At 45.9% G+C, this 21923-nt stretch overlaps 1 protein-coding gene across 1 annotated transcript in view; it reads right to left on the minus strand.

Moving 5' to 3' along the window:
- Positions 1 to 21923, minus strand: part of GAD2 (glutamate decarboxylase 2) — an 83023-nt gene that overhangs the window by 25947 nt on the left and 35153 nt on the right. The window contains exons 9-15 of the mRNA XM_058669598.1: positions 17511 to 17565; positions 16816 to 16932; positions 14281 to 14345; positions 7514 to 7592; positions 4157 to 4306; positions 1169 to 1276; positions 766 to 855 (exon numbers count right to left, since the gene is read on the minus strand). Coding sequence (XP_058525581.1) covers positions 766 to 855; positions 1169 to 1276; positions 4157 to 4306; positions 7514 to 7592; positions 14281 to 14345; positions 16816 to 16932; positions 17511 to 17565 — 664 coding nt within the window. The remainder of the gene's footprint in view (positions 1 to 765; positions 856 to 1168; positions 1277 to 4156; positions 4307 to 7513; positions 7593 to 14280; positions 14346 to 16815; positions 16933 to 17510; positions 17566 to 21923) is intronic.

The raw sequence follows: 21923 nt of genomic DNA on the forward strand, positions 1-21923 counted from the left end.
GACATCTGCTTTCCATATAAAGGATGCACAAATTCAGGTCTTGACTTTGCTCCTGATCTCAGCTTCTTGCTAACGCACACTCTAAGAGGCAGCAGGCATGAGCTTAAGCGTGTTGGATCCCTGTTACCCCTCATGAGGGACTTGGATGGAGCTTCCAGCTCCTGGCCATCTCTGGTTGCTAGAGGCATTTGAGGAATGAGTCAGCTAACTGCAGGCTTTCCTCTGTGCATCTCTCTGCCTTTCAAATAAACAACATGAAGACACAGACATTTTGGACAGAAGTTGAACCTGCGCTGGGACGTCATACATATTCTGAACAGTGGATGTTACCAACACGTCCCTCCAGATTACTTTCTGGGGTGTGAATGGGATCACCACAGCTCTATCGACCTCACAGGAGAGCCCTGCCTGTGGCACCCCTTGGAGGGCAGCAGCACCCTCCATTGTGGGTTTTTTTTTTTAACTGTTTCTGGCACTTAGTCTCCATTGAGCTTGGAAGACCAGTCAGTATCAGAAACAGTGCTGATTACTTTGTTATTTGTATAATTTGAATAATGTAAATTGTAATTGCCCAATGACTTATTTTTAAGCCATCACCCCTTATTTTTCTTGAATAATAAGCAAATGTGTCAGGACTGTAAAACCTGTCTCATCAGGTGCCCAGGAAAGGAGTGGTCCTTGCCCCAAGGACAGCTTTCTCCTACTCACCTGTGCATGTGTGAGAAGGATCACATCCACACAAGCCCCAGAGGGCTCCACTCTTACCTTTGAGAGGCGGTTTATTCTCTCTTCGTTGTTGTCCAGAACACGCAGACTCGGGGGAACATACCAGAAGCAGACATTTGTGTGTTGAGGCTGCAAAGAGCAAAGTGAGATTCACCCTCGGCCCATGCTGACCATTTGGAGAATGTCAAATGCCTTTCAAAGCCTTTCCTTTGGCAGGGTCAGTGCTCCAGTCCTACTTTTGAAGTCAGGAACTGCCTTCGGAGTGCTTGACCCTCACAACCTTCTAGCAAATTGTGAGTTTGAGCTGCCCCATCATCTGCTGCTCCCCCTTGTGGATAGTCTCATGTCCTTGGTAACACAATGTTTACATCCAAACATATCTGATAAGAACTGAAACAGACTCAACTCTCCCACAGGGGACGATAGTAATTGGAATACCTACCTTCCCGTCAAACACCATTTCATAGCCTTCTCGGTTCTTTATGATGTTGTATAAGTACTCTGCGAGCTCCAGACACTTGTCAATATGTGCCTCAAACCCAGTCGTTCCCTAGGGAAGAGAAGAACAGAGCTCATGGGGCAGGCTGAGTGTGGGTGGGAACATGGCAATCCCTCTGCAGCTGGGCCATGCCTGCCTTGTCTCTGCTCTGGCCCTGTCCCTGTGCAAGATGGTTCTGGATGGCTTCTCCAGCACCTGTTGTTCCTCTAGGGCTCTCCTGCAGGTGTGCTGATGCCCTCTGTCTGCTGTTGGCACACATTCTGTTTCTGCTTGACCCCAGGCAACTATTTTGATTTACTCCAGGGGAAAATTTTGCTTCTACAATTCATAGACTTGAATATGTAGAATCATTACTAATTGGGGGATGGTGAGGGGCTCTCATTCTCCTACAGATTAGAAACATGAGCAGAGGGCTCACTCCCCACCTCTCCACCCACCAGAATGCCTGCTCTGCCCTGGCCCATCATGTGGACTTTCCATTCCCACACCCCACCTTTGCTCATTCAGGACAGAGGGTAGGGACTCCATAATTACTAGCTGAATATGAATGAATGAAGGCAGCCTGTCATTCTGACAGGACTGTAGTAGAGATATGGTTTGGTTATGGAAAAATGTCTTCCAGCTGTCGAAGGGTTGAACATTATCCTGAGAGCTTCTGTTTCCGGCTCTGGAAAACCCTGGATCTGGACTTAGGAAAAACATCACAACAACCTTGGACTTGAGCCATTCAGCTGATGGTAGGACACACTAGGCAAGAAGTTACCACCCACTCCCAGATGCCTGCTCATTGCACACCCTAGGAGGCAGCAGGTGATAGCTCACATCCCTAGGTCTCTGCTCCCTATATGGGAGACCAAGCTCCAGTTCCTGGTTTCCCAGGTTCCACTTATTCCAGCTCTGACTGTTTTGGGCATTTAGGAATGGAGGCAGTAGATGAAAGCTCTCTCTGGGCATTAATCTCTCAAATAAATTTTACAATATATATGTTTCCAAGTAATGCAGCTGATAGGATGTTTTCTCCCCTTTTCACCTCCTTTCCCAAGAACTTGAGCTCAGCTGTTTGATAACAGAACACTTGGCCTTCACTCCAGGTTTCACCTGGTCCTCTGATTCCTACCTGGTGTCCTACCAGTTGTTTCTCTAAGAGTCAGTGGACTGTACCTCACTAAGAGAAGGGGCTTCAGATGGAAAAGGAGTGACAAGAACAGACAAGGCATGAGGGAGAGAATCCCATCCATTGGTTTGTTTCTCAAATGGTAGGAATAGGATCTCTCCCATGTGGGTGGCAGGAATGGAATCACTTTAACTGTTACCTGCTGCTTCCCAGGGTATGTATTAGCAGGAAGCTGGAATCAAGAGTGAAGCCGGGACTTGAACCCAGGCACTCCAATATGGAATGCAAGTGTCCCAACTGGTAGCTTAACTGCCCCAAACTACCTAGTATTTATGTATATTGTAATTCCCACCAATGAAATAAAAGAAAGGGACCATTTCAAAATAGATTAGGAATACACTAAACATTTATTTATTTATTTATTTGAAGTGCAAGTGTAATTCCCAATAGAATGAATGCTGTGAGTGATGGGGACCAGTCACATGCCCTCATCAAATTCTCAACTTTCAAAATAGCAAGGACATCCTACCCAGCTCAAGAGTTAAGAATCTATTACATGCCCTTGCCTCACTCCAAGTACTTGAGTCAATTTTGTTACCACTTGGAGAAAACTCAGCAGAGGAAACACTACCAGGTAACTTGAGAAATTTCAGAAGAAGTAGAACAAATGGCTGGCCTTGTTCTGCTTTTCTGATCTGGCTTCCAGCTAATGTGCCTGGGAGAGCAGTGGAAGATGGCTCAAATGCTTGGCCCCCTGCCACCCATGTGTGAGACCATGATGGAGTTGTAGCTCTTGGCATTGGCCAGGTCTAGCTGCAGCTTTTGTGGCCAATCGGTGAGTGAACCAGTGCATGCTAGATCACTCTCTCCCTTTTTCCCTTTCTCTGTTTCTCAAATAAGAAACTCAGTCAAGCATCCTGGACTCAAACTGGTGCCTATTAGGGATGTTGCTATTGCAAGCAGTGATTCAACCTATGAACCAAAAGCTCAGTGGAATAAATATATCTGTTTTAAAGAAATGGAATAGAAGTTAAGCTGATGTAAAACATTTTTGAAATCCAGGCATAGTTTTTTTTGCATCATACACATTTTCTATGAATATTTTGAAGATCCTTTGTATCATGGAGTAAAGGACATAAAGTCCAGCCATCCATGGATACCATCTAAGGGTTATCTCTGCAGTATACAAGACCCTTCCTTCCTCCCTTCCTCCCTTCCTCCCTTCCCTCCCTTCCTTCCATTCCTCCTTCTCTCCTTCCTTCTTTTGTTCCCCCTCCCTCCCTCCTTCCTTTTCCTTTCTCTCTCTCTCTCTCTCTCTCTCTCTCTCTCTCTCTCTCTCTCTCCTCCCCCCTCATATCTGGCTCTGCCTTTGGACTCCAACTTGCAGCTGATGTGGACACCAGAAGGCAAGTGCTTCTGAGCTCTCAAGTTCTTGTGTGGTCTTGCCAAACACGTGGAAAACCAAGATTAGGTTTCTAACTTCTGGCTTTGAGCCTTACCTACCCGTACCTATTGCAGGTCTTTGGGGGAACGAACACACAGATAGGATCTCTCTCTCTCCCTCTGTCACTTAGTTTGCTGCTGTCTTTCTGCTTCTCAAATAAATACAAGAAAAAGTTACAAGACAAAACAACCCCTTAGTACTCAAGAGCAGCGAGGCCCTCTTCTTGCCCATGCAGAGTGCAACTATTTAAGCAAAGAGGAAAGAAACTTCATCTTGGGCGACCTTTTGGAAATCAATTGTTTTCACATGTCACCAGATGAAGTTTCTGTTTGCAGTTTGACATGGTTTTTGCATGTTCTCAAATGCAATTCACCTTTGCCCTCCACATGAGCCAGAGTTTGAAAACATCCACATGGCGCCCGCACTGCAAGGCTTTGTCCCCAGTGTCGTAGGACAGGTCGTAGTGTTTGTCTTGCTGAAAGAGGTAGGAAGCGTGCATCTGGTTGCAGCTCTGCATCAAACCCTGAAAGAAGAAAAAAGAACAGTCTGGAAACGCCACCGACTACCCAGACTACCCATGACAGTCACAGTGTGGTGGGGATTATTAAGAAAAAGAGTAACAGAAAAAGACACTGTATCTCAGAGAAAACAGGGAGGCTCAAAGCTTCAAAACCTAATCGAGCCAATTTCTGGGCAGGATTGTCTGCGCTACTGGCCTGGGTGAACTCTCCAAGTGGAATGTCCAGAACTGAATGCTTTAAGAGGTTAACAACATACTTACGCTTTCAGTCTACCTTCTAGGAGAAGCCATTTAAAGGGGAATCAGTAATTGCAGCATGTGGTATCCATTCTTTGAGAGAAACTTCGGATGTCTTGGTGTTTTGGGATGAAAATGTATGCAAAACCCTTTGGTTCTACACCTTGTGAGTGTCATTCTAGGAATTCCCTCCATATCTAATTTCAGCACTCAATAAATTAGCTGTCAGTGTTTGAGTTCTCTTTGAAAACTATTGCTGTTAAGACAGGTCAGGGCTATCATTTTTATATGCTAGGATCTAAGACATAGATGGAAATTCTGGGATGAGTGTCAATGATTGATATTTCAAACATCAACTCGCTCTATCTCATACCCCATTGCTGAGGACAGCTGCTGTGGAGTATTCTTGAGTCAGTATTGTTAGGTCCTAGCCCCGTAACCCTACTGTAGAAGTGGGTGACAATATGAGAGAATCCAACTTACTTACTCAGATAGATTGGCCAGTCCCCTCATTAGAAGCACTGCCATGTTTCAACTTGTCACAAGCCACCACAAGCCTCTGACTCTTTCCCTACCTATTATGTAACTGTGAATTTCTAAAAGATTCCACATTTTAGTTTCTGTTTTTCTTGGGAGTTGTGATAAGAGAAGACTAGCATGTGATTACTCAACTGAAGTTAGAAGTGAGAGCACTTTTTACACATGATCCAGATGAAAATGAATCTTGAATGCACTAAAATAGCCACTAAGTCTGGAAAAGAGGTGACAGGCAATGGAAGTGAGCTTCACCTCATAGGTTAGTCTACATATTCATTGGAATGCATCAAGTTATTTTCAAGCATAAGAGAAGGCAAATATATCTGTCATGTATTCAGAGCAGTCAAAAGACAAGGGATGTGAAAAAGAAAATTCCCTTCAAAATTCATCTCCAATAAGAGGAGAAAATGGCAATACCATAGATGCTCCTATTGTGTCTTGGTTAGGGATGCTCTGTACCATTCCTCTCCTAAGCAGTAAGCTCCCAAATAGGTGACATTAATGCTGAGGGATCACTTTGGGAAGCGTGGTAGACAAATCAGACCAACTGGGACAGGGAAAGCCACTCAAAGCACTTGGTTCTAATCTCATTATTGTCCAATAGCCTGAAGTGAGGGATGTCTTCGAACAGATGGACTTGCAAAGATGACATCTTGGTTCTGAGTCACTGAGGAGTGACTCAGGTGCAGGGCAGGTGTTAGGCAGCGGTTAATACCCTCCATGGAACATCCACACCCTCTACAGAGTGCCCGGGTTGGGGGTCCCAGCTTCATTTCCACTCCCAGGTGCCCATGAATGCACATCAAATAGGAGATCAGCCCGAGTTCCAGGCTCCCCACTTTGGCCTGACCTCGTCCTGGTGAAGTGACTCAGCAAGGGAAAGATCTCTTTCTGTTTCTGTCACTCCTGAGGTCTCTCTGCTTTTCAGATAAATAAATAAACAAAACCAGGTTGTCAAAAAAAAAAAAGGAAAGCAAAACTTTTATGCAAAATAAATAAATAAATAAAATGTTGCAGACATATGCCAACATCTTTAGTTGCTGTACAGCAAGATTCTCAAGATCAAATAAATGAAGGAAGCTGTGATCACAAATCCCCTTTATTTAGGTATTACAATTCATATCAGCATATTAAAAACTCCTACAAGCCCTGAAATCATGACAAGGTTTTAATTTCAAATCCAACGTGTTCCAACCTTTTCTTAATCCCAGAACTCTTATCTTAGAAAGTTTATTACTGTCTTCTAGAGCACCATTAGACCTGGGACTCAGTGAAAAGAAATGGTTTCAGAGCATTGTAAATTCTTGCACTCATTTATATAACCCAACCCCATCAGGGAATCTTTTTGCCATGGTTACCAGCAAGTGGTGGTACGGGCTCTTCTCAAACATCTCTCTTTGGTAAACAAAGTATTCCTGCAGTGAACCAGCTTGATTTTTTTTTTTTTTTTCAGAAAAAAAAAATGTTGTTATTGTCCTCCAATCACACCTAAAATCCACTGTGTGTTCAGACTCAGGAAACACAGATCTCTCCCGCTAGGGAAGCTTTACTCTCAGTCACCACGGCTCCGTTCTTCCTCCTCTGGTTAGCCACCTTTAGATCACCCTCGTGTTCATTCCATGCTTACTAGTCATTCCTGTTTACAGGTTTGCCCTACTGGATGGAGGAACTGCAACTTAGGCCCAGCACCACGAGAGGGAGCCAGAGAGGCCTTGGCCAGCAGTGAAGGTGAACAGAGCGGTCTTAGGGCTCCCATGCGCACGTGGTCATTGCAGACTCTTTACTGGTTAATACTCATGCAGATACCTTGCATGAGGAAGTAATGTTAAGTATGAGATAGAACAGCATGTTAGCATAAGATTTTTTTGAGTATGGTCACACACACACACACACACACACACACACACAATCTTCCAAAAAGATTTAAAAAAAAAACCCACTAGGTATGAATTTCAAAATTTTTCTGTGCCAAATAAACTTTTTTTAATTCCATTTTTCCACAAAAATTTTGAAATACCTACAGACATATGCATATATATATAATATGAATGCTAATAGTAACCTGAATCTATATTATGCATATTTTTGCGATAAAAACTATATCTTCTTATAGTTCAGAAAAAAAAACCTGGAAATTTATAATTTTTGGAAAATGTAACAGAGAGTCTGCATGAAGGGGTGGGAGCAGGCAAGGTTGAGGAAAGCAGTATCATATATAATACATAAAGATTAGGTCTGAGTTCATTCTCTGGACATGGAGCTATCTAAACTTTTTCACCCTGTTACACACAGACTTCTTTTCACTGGGCAGCTGTCTGCAGGTCAACCTGACCGGAAAGACCTGGTGACACTGATAGCTGGGAAGAAAGTCAATTGTTGTACAGAGGGGTCCAACCCCCCCCATGGATTCCTGGGATCTGGTTGGGAAAGACATACCTCTTCTCTCACCAGGAGAGCGGAGCACTGCAGCGGGACCCCCATCATCTTGTGTGGGTTCCACGTCACAGAGTTGGCCCTGAAAAAGATAGATTTCTTAAGTGTATGGCAGCCCCTGGCAGACCCCGGCCACCAAGCTCTACTGCACATAGGTGGTGGAGATTCTCTCTCCTGGCACTGCTCCTCAGGGTCTAGGATGGGACTCAGTGCACACAAGGTTTGCTTCCATGTGGCCTCAGAGCCCCTTAGAAGGATCAGGGCCACCCAGTTCAGGGCCCACCCACCCGTGGCCATTGTAGGTACAACCAAGGGCAGGTGAGGGGAATGTGTTGTGTGTGTCTCTCTCAACAGTGTCTGTTGAGAAAGAGAGAGAGGCAAGAGATTGGCCATTGGCTGGTTTACTCCCCGGATGGCCACACTAGCCAGGGTTGAGCCAGGCTGATGCTAGGATCCAAGAATCCCATCCAAGTCGCCCATGTGGGTGGCAGGGACTCAAGCACTGGGGACATTCTCTACTGCTTTCCCAGGTGCAATAACAGGGAGCTGGATTGAAAGGGGAGCAGCTGGGACTCACACTGGTGCTTATGTGGGATGCCCACGTTGCAAGCAAAGGCCAACTCCAGTTACCGCTTTTGACTCCATGGCAGTGGCCCTGGGCTAAGGGGACATGCATTCTACTGCTTGATTTTATTCCGTTCTCTGCTTCACTTCCCCTTCCTATTCAGCAGATAAACATATTTCTTCACTGTGTCTTTATTGTGGCTTCAAGCCAGGCCCTGGCTCTCACATCTCCCATACCCCAGAGTTGATTGTGGGGGTGGCGTGCTGTGGTTCCTATGGCACAGATTCTGTCCCCACAAGCCTGAGAAACAGAATTCTGTGCGATCAGCAGACAGCAGGGTTTTGCAGCTCAGGGATTTGTCAGAGGAGAAGTGTGGATCCTGGTCTTGTTTCAGATTTCCTTAACTATTATTTTGGGCTATGTGCTGCGGCACAGCTGTTGAGCTGCTGGTTAGGATGGCACTTCTCATGCCTTAGTGCTTGGCTTTGAATCCTGGCTTCACTTTGTTTCACTTTTTAAAAATGATTTATTTATTTACTTTTTATGCAAAAGGCAGATTTACAGAGAGTAGAAGAAGAGAGAGAGATCTTCCATCTGCTGATTCAGTCCCCAAATGGCAGCAACAGCCAGAGCTGAGCTGATCCAAAGCCAGGAGCTTCTTCCGGGTCTCCTATGTGGGAACAGGGGCCCAAGGACCTGGGTCATACTCTGCTGCTTTTCCAGGCCATAAACAAGGAGCTGGATACAAAGCAGAGGTGCTGGGATATGCACTGGTGCCATTTTTGGAATGCCAGTGCTACAAGTTGAAAGATTAACCTGCTGAGTCATCACACTGGCCCTGGCTTCATTTTCAATACAGCTTCTTGCTAATGTGCACCCTGGGAGGCAGCAGGTGATGGCTCAAGTACTTGGGCCTCTGCCACCCATGTGGGAGACCTTGATGGAATCTGCCTGGCTCTTGACTTCAACATGGCCCAGCTCCGGCTGCCCCCAAGTTTTTGTGGGCAGTGAACCTGCAGATGGAAGAACTCTCAGTTTGCCTTTTAAATAATAAATAAATTAAACATTTAAAACATTTCCATTGGTCCTGTAATTGGATTCAGCAATTGTCTTATCTGACTGCTGGTTTTTGCTTCCTCATTCACCCTGTAGGAACATCACCTTGTGGCTGAGATAGGACAGCCTTGGAAAGATCCAAGGAGTCAGGGACAATCTTATTCACCCACTTGATAAATGGTGGGGCCAGCCAGCCAGCCAGCCAGCCATCAGGTCAGTAGGTACTAAATTGCCTGGGGGCTTATTGGAGCCACTAGGCAACCCAGAATGTCCCGCTGTTCCAGCCTGGGCGCTGACCCATGCTGTTTAGTATGCGGAAGACTGGGATTGGGCAAAGAGAAGGAAAGACAATTAGATGTTAGATAACTTCATGAATTGGGAACAGATCTGAGCTTTTGGAATGGTCGTTTTGAGAAACTCTCTCAGCCCTCCATAGATGACCCTGGAGAAAAGCAGTAGGGACAGGGGCTTCAGATCCAGACCACATAGATTTCCATCCAGGTTCTTGTGTGGCTTTGAGTGAACTCCTCAGTCTCTATGTCTGGATGTCCTTGTTGCATAATGAAGAATAATGGTGAAGAGTTCAGGCAACGTGCTTTGGACCATGCCCTAACACACAGGTTGGTTCTGACTGTTGATTGCATCTGTAGATTTTGTGCTTTTGGGTATGCACATGCTGCTGTTCTGTTCAATTCTGGATGATTCTGTGCAGTTATGTAGCTGTTTGTATAACCCTGCCAATACCAGATGGACGTCTGGTGGGAACAGAAAGTGACTGTCCTGCACTTCTTTGGTTGGGCTGATTTCCACATGTGGTCTGAGAACAGACCCAGACCACTTGTGGTCTGTGTGCCAAGCGCACAGCTGCCAATCCCAAAATTCTCAGCTCTGCCCCCTCTCTCCTCTTCCTCTTCCTCTCTCTCTCTCTCTCTCTGTATTTATCTCTCTCCCCCTTTTTCTCAGTCATAAAGATTCCTGCTGAGAGAGCCAGAACCCAGCAGAGCGACTGGATTGTGTACATGGTCTTGGTCTATGGGAGAGGACATTGAAAAATCCTGAAACAGCTTCAGGCACACTTTGGGTGGTTCTGCTGTGGGATTCAGTTGTGTGGTAGGAAATTGGCCAGACCTAAATCCTGCCCAGGGCTGTCTTAACACTTATCCTCATACCACATTATTTGCACCTGACACCAGCAGGTGTCCAATGGACTTACTGCCACTTCTCATCCTCCTACTTCTATTCTTTCTCCTCTTTGTTCTCAGTTCTGGTATCTCCCTCCCTCAGACTCCCAGCCTCCAGCTTTGGGGTTCTTTGTGGTCTCATTTTCATTGGCCCCACCAGCAGTTCCACTTCCACATCTCCTGGGGGCCATCTGGCCCCCTCCTTCCCACCTGGACCTCTCCAATCTCACTCTGGGCCTCGCTCCCTCTTGCATCCAAATGTGTGTAACCTCATGCTGCCTGCTTAGTCCTGGGCTCCCTCTCCTTTCCACTCAGAATTTGCTGCTCTCTTCCAAACACAAGTGACAGAGTATTGCCTAGACTTGGCCTCGGTTTCTGCAGGGTTTTTGTCCCTAGCCTGTCACACAGGCTTACAGCAATGATGCCCAGCTCAGAGGTCTGTCTGTGTTCCATAATGCACCTGCCAGTCGCCCAGACATTGCCAACAGCCTGTCTCATTCTCTGAGATGAGTTTTCATCTCAGTTCTCCCCAAGTGCCGTATGCACCTCTAAACTCCTGTGTTCAGCTGCTCGGTGTACTTTGCCATCTCCATACTTCCTCTGATGATGCTACACTCCAGCTCTGCATCTGCTCAGTTGGATCATCCACTCCCCTAGACTCTGCAGCCCACTACAGGCTGGCTTCTTCTCTGGTTCCTTCTCTCTTCACCTTGCATTGGAGATCAGTGTTCACTGTTGGTCTTTCTCATTCCTTTCAATCATCTTGGGAATTGGCTCCAACCACATTTCTCTTTGTGCTCAGTGCTATGGCTTGCAGGTATAATTACTATTGAATTCATTTCTCAGCTCCTGACTTTCAGGTGTGAATGAGAGATTGGAAATGCATAGATCAGCAGAGGGACCTCAAAGTTCATGGAGAATGGAATTAAAAGAGAAGTTTGTGGAACTGACACTGTAGCAGGTCAAGCCACCTGCAGCACTGGCAGCCTGCAGCGCCTGTATCCCATACGGACACTGGTTTGAGTCCCAGATGCTCGTTCTCCAACCCAGCTCCCCACTTATGGCCTGGGAAAACAGCGGAGGATGATTGAAAACCTGGGGCCCCGGCACCCATGTAAGAGAACTGGAAAAAAATCCCTGGCTTCAGTCCAGCATCACTTCAGTCATTGTGGCCATTTGGGGAATGAATCAATAGGTGGCAGATAGCTCTCTCTTTGTCTCTCCTTTTCTCTCTCTGTAACTCTGCCTTTCCAATAAAAATAAATAAATAAAAGGGGGAAATGTTTGCTATAGTGAAATTTTTTTTAATCCATGAATACATGGGATCTTCAAAATAATCATGGGAGTTACATATATGAAAAATTGTACATGGATTTTGAATTTTTTGAAAGAGCAAATCTTAAAAAATTGTTTATCTTTATTCATTTGAAAGGCAGAGAGAGGAAAGACAGAGACTGACAGAGAGGGAGGAGATGTAGATAGAGAGATAGAGAGAGACAGATGAATGTGTCAAATTCTGAATTACTCCACAGAGTCTTGTAACACCTGGGCCTGGGCCAGACCAAACCCAGGAACCAGGAACTCAATCCAGGTTTTGCCACAAGGGTTGCAGAAAGATACCTGCTGCCTCCCAGAGTGTTCATTGGTAGGAAGTTGAACATGCAGGAAGGACCCAAACCTTATACTAGGATATGGGATGTAGTCATGCAAATTTGTTTTTTGTTTTTTGCACCAAATGCACTTATTTTTAATTTCATTTCCCATGAACTTGGTTATATCCTCTTGTACCCAGGGTATCTGTGCTCTTGCCATTCATTCCATCTCAACCACACAACTTCCAGGGTGACAGTGCAAGCAGGAAGAGGGCTGTCTCCTGAGCGTTTGATGGCTTCCTGAAGGGGGTGTCAGGTGTGGCTTTGGGTTTCATTGGGAGGATGGTACCTGGGGACCCCCTGTAATAGCCAGGAATTCCCTGGAACTGAGAAATGAAATTGAACCAAATTTCCTCTATGTCTAGTGGGGTCCTAAACTAGGGGTTTTGATGCAAGATATCATGATGTGAGGCAAATTTCCTTCCTAAACTTGCACTTTGCTCCACTACACCCCCTCTGGCTTCCACTGGTTCTGTCAATCCTTTCAGTCATGAGGTGGGAGGTGGGGGAAGGGTAAAGAAGGTAAAGAAGGGTATGGTGGCTTTGGGTTTCTGTGCAATGTGGTGCACTGGCTGCCCCTTGATTGTTAAAGTTCTGTGTGTGGCATATTTTAAGGAGTCAATTTAGTCACATTTCTAGACCCGTGATGTTAAGCAAGGGTTCTGGGACCCAAGATAACTGTTTTGTCAAATTACAGTGTGGAGGACAAAAGCATGGGGGTGTTTGTTTCCCTGTGGCTCAGAGTGGATCATTTTGTGGGGCTCCATGCGGAAGGTGCCCTCACGGTATTTAACACCGAGCTGGCACGTGGCCTTAAAGGAAGAACAACAGACGCTCACTTTCTGGGCCAGTCAGAAACACAAGCAACAGAAGCTGGTATGGATAGCTCCCTCCACCCCCAACCCCTGCCCCTGGAAGTGCATGTATGCTGTTCTTGTCACGATCATCTGAGCAGGTGCTGTCCGCTGTGGCCTCTTTCTGTCCATTGCCATTCCCTGTTGGTTTGTAGTCTTCTCCTTTTGCTTTTTGTTTCATGAGAAGCAGGGACTTGACCTGGGAGAGGTCCCCAAAGGATATTAACAGATTCCCCAAAAGACGACAACAAATGCCCACAACTGGCTGACCTGAGATGGAGACATACCTGCTCTCACCCCCATGCCTAATTAAGAACACAGACTGATCATGGGAAACTGACAGTGCCACATCTCAGCTATGCCCAGGACAGTCTTTGCCATGGCTGACAGTTCTTAGGAACAGCCACCCTTCTGACATGGGCCTTTGCTACTCTTTCCCAACCTTGTTCCCATGAATTTGACAGGGCGCTGTGGACTCAATCCCAGCCACCAACCTTTCCCAGCCTTTCCCTCCACCTGTGAGTACCCCAGGCAGGAGCGGGCCTTGGGTGTCACCCAGCACCCGCTGCACCTTCCTTCCAGCCCTGGTGCTCCATGGGAGGAATGTTGATGGACTTAGCAAACACTGTGCCAGGATGGGGAGAAAGAAGAGCTTGTGTGAAGCTTTTTCACAGGCAGCTGGTTGCTTGGCTGGGGCCCACGGGACATCTGGGAGCCTCTGATGAATGCAGGCCTTCACAGTTGTTGGGAGGGTCATAGTTCGTAAGTACAGCTGACTTGCTGTGTTGTGAGGGGAGCAATGGCTTCTCTTCATCATGTGGACAAGTGGTGTAGAAGCAGAGCCTGAGGTTGTGTCAGGCATTCTGTACTGTTCCCCCTTTGTATCTGCATGTGATTTAGGCTAATCAAACATCACCTCCTTTGCATGGACACCTTTTGTCCATGGTCTCCTGCTTAGCCTCTGAATACAAAGTGGCACGGTAGCCTCAATCAGAACCACATCACAGGCATGAGACAAAAGTACTGACTTTGCATGAATCCTAATGGCCCCATGAAACCTTAAATCTGAGCTTTCAACATTCACCTATTCCAACGTGCTTCTTTGCTTTGCACAAGAATTAATTTTTAAAATAAAACAAAGGCTGTTATCCCTTTTTTCCCTTCTAGAAAAATGTGGAGGGACTGCAGTGATTCAACAACTCTGGGTGTTGGTACAGAGATCCCAAGCATGCACACTAAGTTAGGCATCTTTAGTGTCTGGGCGACACTGGGTCTGGGTCACTCGAGGGAGCCCCGGATGACTGTTTAAATGGGTGGTATCATGTACTGTACAGCATAAGGCAGGGCACACACACTGGACAAAGGAGGAGCATTGCACTCCACGAGCCTCTGGAAGCCAAGTGTCTGGTGCCAACCATCAGCTGTCTACCCTTGATGTGATTAACCAGAAACATGCACACACCTTTCCACGCCACTCAGCTTCCACTTGTGTTTCCGGGACATCAGCAATCCGCCACCCCAGGCTGCCTGAAAGAGATCAAATGAGGAAATTGTGTTTCTCATGATGCTGATGACAAAAGGTACGTGGCAAATTTAATTATTTTTAATTTTTAATTATTATTAATTTTGAAACTCATGTGTAATTTTTTTATAATCCACATTTTTTCATGAACTTAAAAATGTTGATTTATTTGAGCAGTATGAAGGCATTCAGAGAAGTGTGGGGAGAGAAAGAGCTATTCCCTTTACTGGTTCACTCCCTCAGATGTCCACAGTGGCAAGCTGGTGGAGGAGTTAGAGGAGGCAGGAGCCAGGAGCAAGGGAGTCCACCCAGGTTTCCCACAGCGGTGGCGAGGACCTAAGCACTGAATCCATCGCTGCTGAATATCAGAGCTCACATCGGCAAGAAGCTGGGCCTGAAGCAGAGCTAGGACTCCATCTAGATACTCTGATAAGCGGTGAGGATTCCAAACGGACATCCTAACTATTGGCCCAAACACCTGCTCCAGTAGTTTCCATGAATTTTTTGAGGACTCCACCAATGCACGGATTTCCAACTTTTTTTCTTTTTTGCACCAATAAACTTACCTTTTAATTCTAATTCCCTTGAACTTCTACAAGTCTCCTCATAGTCTTACCAGTGAAAATGGTAAGAGAGTCTTACCAATGAAAACAATTCCCTTGGCACCCTCTTCTGACACCACACTCAGGCCCCAGACTCGATCCTACACTTGTGTGGGCGTTAGAAGCCAAACCAGAGTGCCTTCCCTCCAACTGCAGATGGAAGAAGATCCTCCCCCAGCTGGTCACCACCACCATTAGGTCCTGGTGATGTCTCAGTTTTCAGAACTACAAATCCACAGTCCCAAGGCTTTGAGTCACAGAGGACAAGCAGGGGGCGCCATCAAACAGCCCCCAATTTGCCAGAAAAACTCTGACAAGCCAGATGATCCAAGGGGAGGAAACAGCTTTTTAATCCTCTTTTGCTGAGGTGCAATACTGGATGATTTCTGGGTCAAATACAAAACAAACAAACAAAATACAAAAGGCGCCCCACAAGCAAGAAAAGATTTGTACCCATCAACTGGCTGAGCAGTTGCAACACATTCCTGAAAAAACTGTACTCAAATTGGGAGAATGGAATGTGTGTAGTGATCTTGAACAACAGAAGTTCAAGACAGAGATTCATCTGAAGACCTCAACTTTTCTGGTGTAAAAAGGATTCTGGGATACTTTTTAAAAAAAGAAAAAATCAGTTATGATTTCCTTTGTTTTAGTATAGTTTCAATTCTACACTTGAGAAAAAATGATCAAATCTTCCAATCATTTAACACTTAAAGTTTTTTTCCTGGTTTGGTTGCAAAGCATGTGAGCATTAATGTTCATAGGAATAAGCAGTAAACTTGAGACGTTTCAATGAAAAGCTGTTTCAAAGACTCCTTTGTCCTAAATTGAGCAGAAAGTCCAGAGGAGGAAAGAGCCTAGTCATTGTGGGAGCTGGACATAGTTAGCCTTTCTTTCCAAGCTGCCTGGAATTCTCTTGCAGAATCCATCAGTCAACCTTCAGTCCTGAGAGCTACCTTGGTGGGGCCTGATCTGCATGCAGTGAGCAAATGCAAATCTGCCAGCCCAATAGGCAGCTCGCACTGTACATGCACCAGGAAAGGGCAAGAAGACTGAACGCAACTGTGCACGAACCCTGGACTCACAGCAGTTCTAAGAAGTGTTCTGCTCCCAATGAAAGGGGAGACCACAGCTAGTGCTGCTCGAAGTATGAGGGATAGTATCAGCTTGCAGCTTGCTTCTTTCATGGAAATGGAAGGAAAACTAAGAAGTAGCAGAACAGAAGTCAGATGACTTGTGTTTTGCAATGCTTTCGCATAAACTCTACATCAAATGCACAGTGAATGGTCTTCAAGTTGCACTTTTGGCTACTAGTCCTCACCTATGCCTAAAGCCCTTCAGCTCACCCTTCAAAAACTGGCTTCATTTTTCATTCGAACACAAGGTCACAGCATCTTAAATAGGAACTGGCCAAACAGAGACATTAGGAATTTGTGGGGGTCTGTATTTCCCAAAAAGTCATCAGCCTGCTTTCCTCTCCGAATGAAGAGCTAACTTGAAGTTGGTCTTTTTGTTTTTGTTGTTCACTGAATTTCCTACATAGTTGCAGCACCTTCCTGTCTTTTCCGTGAAGGAAGACAGATGTGCAGCTACGTGACCATGGGAGGACGTCATTCCTTTGGGCAGGCCGTGGATGCTCAGCCTGGGTACCAGTCAGAAACAAGCACGCTGTGATGCTGGAAATATTAAGGTACAATTGGTCTTGGACTACTTCTGGTGTGAGTTATGTGCCCCTTTCTTGCCTCAATTGCCATCCCTCCCAAATAAAACACTATCATTTAAAAAAAATAGAGGAACATAATTTCCTTCTAAGGGCCCCATATGAAAACCATAGCAAGGACACTTTAGGGGCCTGTCCCTCAGGGCTACTTACATCCACATGCATCCAGATCTTATACTTCTTACAAATGTCAGCCACAGCCAGGAGGGGATCGAATGCTCCGTACACGGTGGTGCCAGCGGTGGCGCTCACTAAGAAAGGAACGTATCCCTGCCAAAACAAGAAGGTCCCAAATCATGTCAACTGGGGGTTCAAAGATTCTTTAAGAAAAGCTGGTTAAAAAAATAGGCAATGCACATTCTTCCCCAACCACAGCCATCTGCATTGTGGGAAGCATCGGGGGTTGGTTATGGAGTTCCTGGAGCCTGAGAGGAAGCATTGCCCATAGAGTGTGAGCTCTCCTGGCCTTGTTGTTGGCCCAGACAGTGGCTGCAGGAACCCAGGAGGGCTGCAGTCATGCATAAGGATGAAGCCTGGCTTGGTGGTTCAGTGTCTTGCTGGTTTGCAGAACATGCTATTACACAGGCAATCTTCAGGTGGTCACAGAAGGTTGCTCTTACGTCCAGAAGTAGCTTGGGCATAAGGGCAAAGGAAGGTTCCTGCTGCCACTCAAGAGAAGAAAAAAATGAGTGTGAGGACTAGGGGTGTGCATTGGGCACAGGCTGCTTGGGACACCCACATCCCATGTTAGAGTTTTGGGGTTTGAATCCTGACTTTGCACCTGATTCCAGCTTCCTGCTAAGGCTGAGAGTATGACAGACTGAACAAGGCTCCCCATAGAAACTAACCTTCTGCTTGGCTTCCAGGATTCTTTTTTCAAGATCCGATGGAATCATTTTCCCTCTGGAAGGAAAAAATAAGCACAGGTTCACTTTCAGTCATTCAGTTCATTGTCTTGACAAGGGAAGTGGCCACATGGGAGTAACAGCTCAACCTGAAACCTAAGCGAAAGTGATTGATAATAATCTCAGATCCATCAACTCCATGGGGCAGATGCCGGGTGTGGTGGTGCATACATCCCACATCAGAATGCCTGGCTTGGAGCACTAGCTGTGCTCCTACTTCCAAATCTTTGCTAATGTGTACCCTGGAGTGATGCATGATCATGATTCTAAGCATATTTGAAGGGCTTCTGTTTGCTGTTCCTTCCGCTCTACACAGAGCCTGCTTTATTTCTTTTTAAAACATTTATTTATTCTTATTGGAAAGGTAGTTTGTACACAGAGAAGGACAGACAGAAAGAAACATGTTTCATCTGCAGGTTAACTCCCCAAATGGCTGCCAGGACTGGAGCTAGTCAACCTGAAGTCAGGAGCTTCTTCAGGGTCTCCACTGTGGGTGCCGGGTCCTAAAGCTTTGGGCCATCCTCTACTGCTTTCACAGGCCACCAGGCCACAAGCAGAAAACTGGATCAGAAGCAGAATAGCTGGGACACAAACTAGTGCCCATATGGGAAGCTGGCACTACAGGCAGAGGATTAGGTTGCCATGCCATCACACTGGCCCCACAGAGTCTGCTTTCTTTTCTTTTCTTTCTTTTTTTTTTTTAATTATTGCACTTGTTTGCAGAGTCTGCTTTCTAAGTCACTCTCTTGATGCAGTTAAAGTAAACCTGATGTGGAGCAAGATATTTGGTAGTGAGAGTGTGGGAGCACATTTTCATTCCACACCTTCTAACATGCAGGCTGCACTATTACACACAGATGAAGTGTCAAGAAGGGAAAATCGTTTGGAAACATCCAAAGGAAAATCTTATAATGCAAAGCTACCAAGGATGCCCTTGGTAAGAAGCATAAAGCAAGCTAGGAACTCATGAATGGCAAACAGCATAAAGCAAGCTTGGAACTCATGAACCCCGGTTGGAAATAGCTTGGTAGAAAGGCCCCAAGTTTCTGCCCTAAGACAACACAGGCAGTGCCCTGCTTACTATTCTGAAAATCAGCACACATGGCTTCTGCATAGAGCTCAACATGGCCAGTGTATGACCTTAGCCAATTTATTAGTCTGTTTACCTAAAGTCCCTGGAAAATAATACAACTTGGGACTGGCACCAGATTAGTCCTCTGTCTAGAGTGTGGACATTACCTATGATTGCCAGTTCTAGTCCAGGCTGTTCCATTTAATCCAATTCCCTGTAAATATATCTGAGAAAGCAGTGTAGGTTGGCTCAAGCGCTTGGGCCCCTGCACCCACGTAGGAAACTTAGGGCACCTGGCTTCTATTTGACTCAGCTCTAACCATTGCTCTGACCAGTTAGGGAGTGAATGAGCAGATGAAAGATCTCTCTCTCTCTCTCTCTCTCTCTCTCTCACTCACTCACTCTTTCTCTTACTCCCTGTCTCTCCTCTCTGTGTAACTCTGCCTCCCAGATAAAAACAGAGAAATCTTTAAACAGGAGAGAGAAAATAATGCAATCCACAACTACAAAGATGGTATAAGTTAACAAGTGCGAAACAATTTTTTAAAGGGCTTGTTTATTGTAAGAATGCAATAAACATGATCTTTGTTGTTGCGATGGTTTTAGTGCTGTGTCATGTTCCTGTTTCAAGGCTTTGGGGGACAATCAGGTGAAGGAGAGAGCAGTTGTGTGGTCCCAGGGGCAGATAAATATTCTCTAAATCAAAGGAGCTCCCCTGGTCTTGTTCACATCAGGGAGCAAGCGGTTGAGATTTTTGAAGGACACTTTCAGAAACACAACTTAAGGATGAGTGGTTGTCATGATGAATGGTGTGAGTTGGCCCTGACAAAGTGTGCATGGGTGTGCTGGTGGCTGTCGCTCCATAGAGTGTTTGCTGCTGTCCCTGGGAATGTGGTTGTACAGCGAACATTGTCCAAATTTTGCAATCCACCCTTGGGGGAACTTTTGTGAAGCTGAGAAAGGGTGGCATGGTTGGAAGAAGGGTATCTTGAGATTACTTCACTCTCTGGGGCTCTCCTTGCATGCCACAGCTTTCACTTAGGAGGTATCACTTCAACTTTGATATTCAGTCTCTCCGATATCAGGCAGTACCGAGACACCTGGCTCCTGTCCTGCTACAAAATAAAATGCTCACATTCAGAGGAGATTTGTTCATTTTCTCTGCCTTTTACATACTGTTGAGGTGCATGGAAATTGCCATTACAGATAGACATGGAAATGGAGGATGAATTCAGGGGCATTGCTTTATACATCTCAGATTCTACTTAACCCGCCACAGGGAATCTCAGGAACACTGGTTTGGCCATAAACACTTGTTCCTCTAATCATATGGGCCATTTTAATGAGCATAAGGATTCACAGATTAGGGTATCTTTAATAAGAAAGAGTTAGAGAGCTGATTCTATTCTAATCTCATTTTTTTTTTAAAATTTGAAAGGCAAAGAGAGACAGAATGACATTGCCTATCTGCTGGTTCACTTTCCAAATGTCTACAGCAGCCAGGACTATTCCAGGCCAAAATCTAGAACCAGGACCTCCATCCTGGTCTTCCAGGTAAGTGGCTAGGACTGATTCAGCACTTGAGCCATCACCTGCTGCCTCCTAGGGTTTGAATTAGCAGGAAAAGTAAATCCAGAGTGGAGTTGGGATTTGAATATACACAGTGTGATGTGAGATGCTGATGCCTGAAGAGGCAACTTTTCAATTGCAGCTTCTCATTTTTCCAACAGGGAAATGAACTGGGACAGCAAAGTGACTGCCCAAGACCAAAGGCTGGATTGTAAACCAACAATGAAAATTCAGATTGTCAGAGCAAACTCAACGGAGTCAAGCCAACAGGAAATCTCTTTGGGAAATTTGACTTCTTTTAAGGGAAGGTACTTCTTTTAAGGGAAGGTACATCTTTGTTGGATGAGCTTGCCAGTGAGAATCCCAGGATCTGTTTCATTTCCACATTGTTCAGTGGTTCACAGGGAGCAGACCATTCAAAGAATCAGTCTGTATCTGAGTGCAATGAGACAAGTATCACCCTAGAACAGGCCGGCTCTCACTCTGTGAGGCCCTTAGCGTGCCAACCCTACAGTTCCTATATTCACTCAAGAACTCAGAGGCTGGCATTTGGTGGGCAGCAGACCAATGTCTGCTGGAGACACAGAACTAGAAGGAAAATTTAACAAAGGATATTAGTGTGTTAGCTTTACCTAACTCTGTAACAAGATGGTGAACCTGGGGGCCTCGAGGAACAACAGCTCCCATCTTTTGGCCAAATGACATCGAAACATGGCTTTAAAAATTGAGAGTGCATCAGCATCACTCCCATACTTACTTCCAATGCAGATTCCCTGGCCCCATCCCAAGGCACTCTGATCCCATAGCTCTGGGTGGAGTCCAGGAATGTATTCGTTCCACCAATGTTCAGTAAGCTTTGACTGTGTGCCCAGTGCAGTGCTGGGAGCTGGAGTACCATGGGATTTACAACAACTTCTACTCTCCATGGTTTACACGCCAGCAAGGGAGATAGACATTACACAGCACATAGGTAAACGAGTACACCTGGGAGGCTGCGGTGCTAATAAGCACACATGTGACACCAAAGTAGGTAGATCCAAGGCCCCAGGTGGAGAAACACTGCCTTAAAAATGGGAATTTTAAAGCTGGGGAAGAATCTAAACGACTGGGAAGTGTCTGGGCTGAGCCCATGGCCTGGGGTAGGGCCATTGTGGCTGTGGGGCAGCTAGCATGATGAACTCCAACTCCCTGCTTGCCCATGTACTGTGGGGAGATAGCATGTTGGGCAGCACCTGCCCGTTTCCTCAGAATGAGAAGCTTTGGGGCCAGCCCTGGCTTTTCCAGACTAGCATCCCTTGCTTCCAGGGAAGTTTTGGCTAGCAGCCCAAACTGTATAGCTTTGCTCCTTACTCATCCAGCCCATATGATCACAGTGAGTAGCCACTGATGCTCTTTGTCGTCGCTAAAAGGTGAGCTGTTAGTGTCTAACAAGGGAGAGCCCCTACAATGAGGGCTGTGGCCCCGTGCTGATGCCTTGGCTATGGGCAGTCTGCATGGGAGCTTTAGTTAACAGCAGCCTTTAAAATGGCAGGTGATGCTGCAAGGTCACATAAACGCCATGATATCGCCTGGGCAAGAGACCCAGGCAAAATTCCAGATAGCTGCCAGCAGGGAGAGGAGACCTTTCGGCCAGGTGAAGCATAAGAACAGATGATTCCATGGAATGTGGATGCTGAGCTGCACTTGTGTTGCCATGGCTCCAAACAAGAGAACTA

Source organism: Ochotona princeps, chromosome 10 (assembly GCF_030435755.1).
Source record: "Ochotona princeps isolate mOchPri1 chromosome 10, mOchPri1.hap1, whole genome shotgun sequence".
Lineage (NCBI taxonomy): Eukaryota > Metazoa > Chordata > Mammalia > Lagomorpha > Ochotonidae > Ochotona > Ochotona princeps.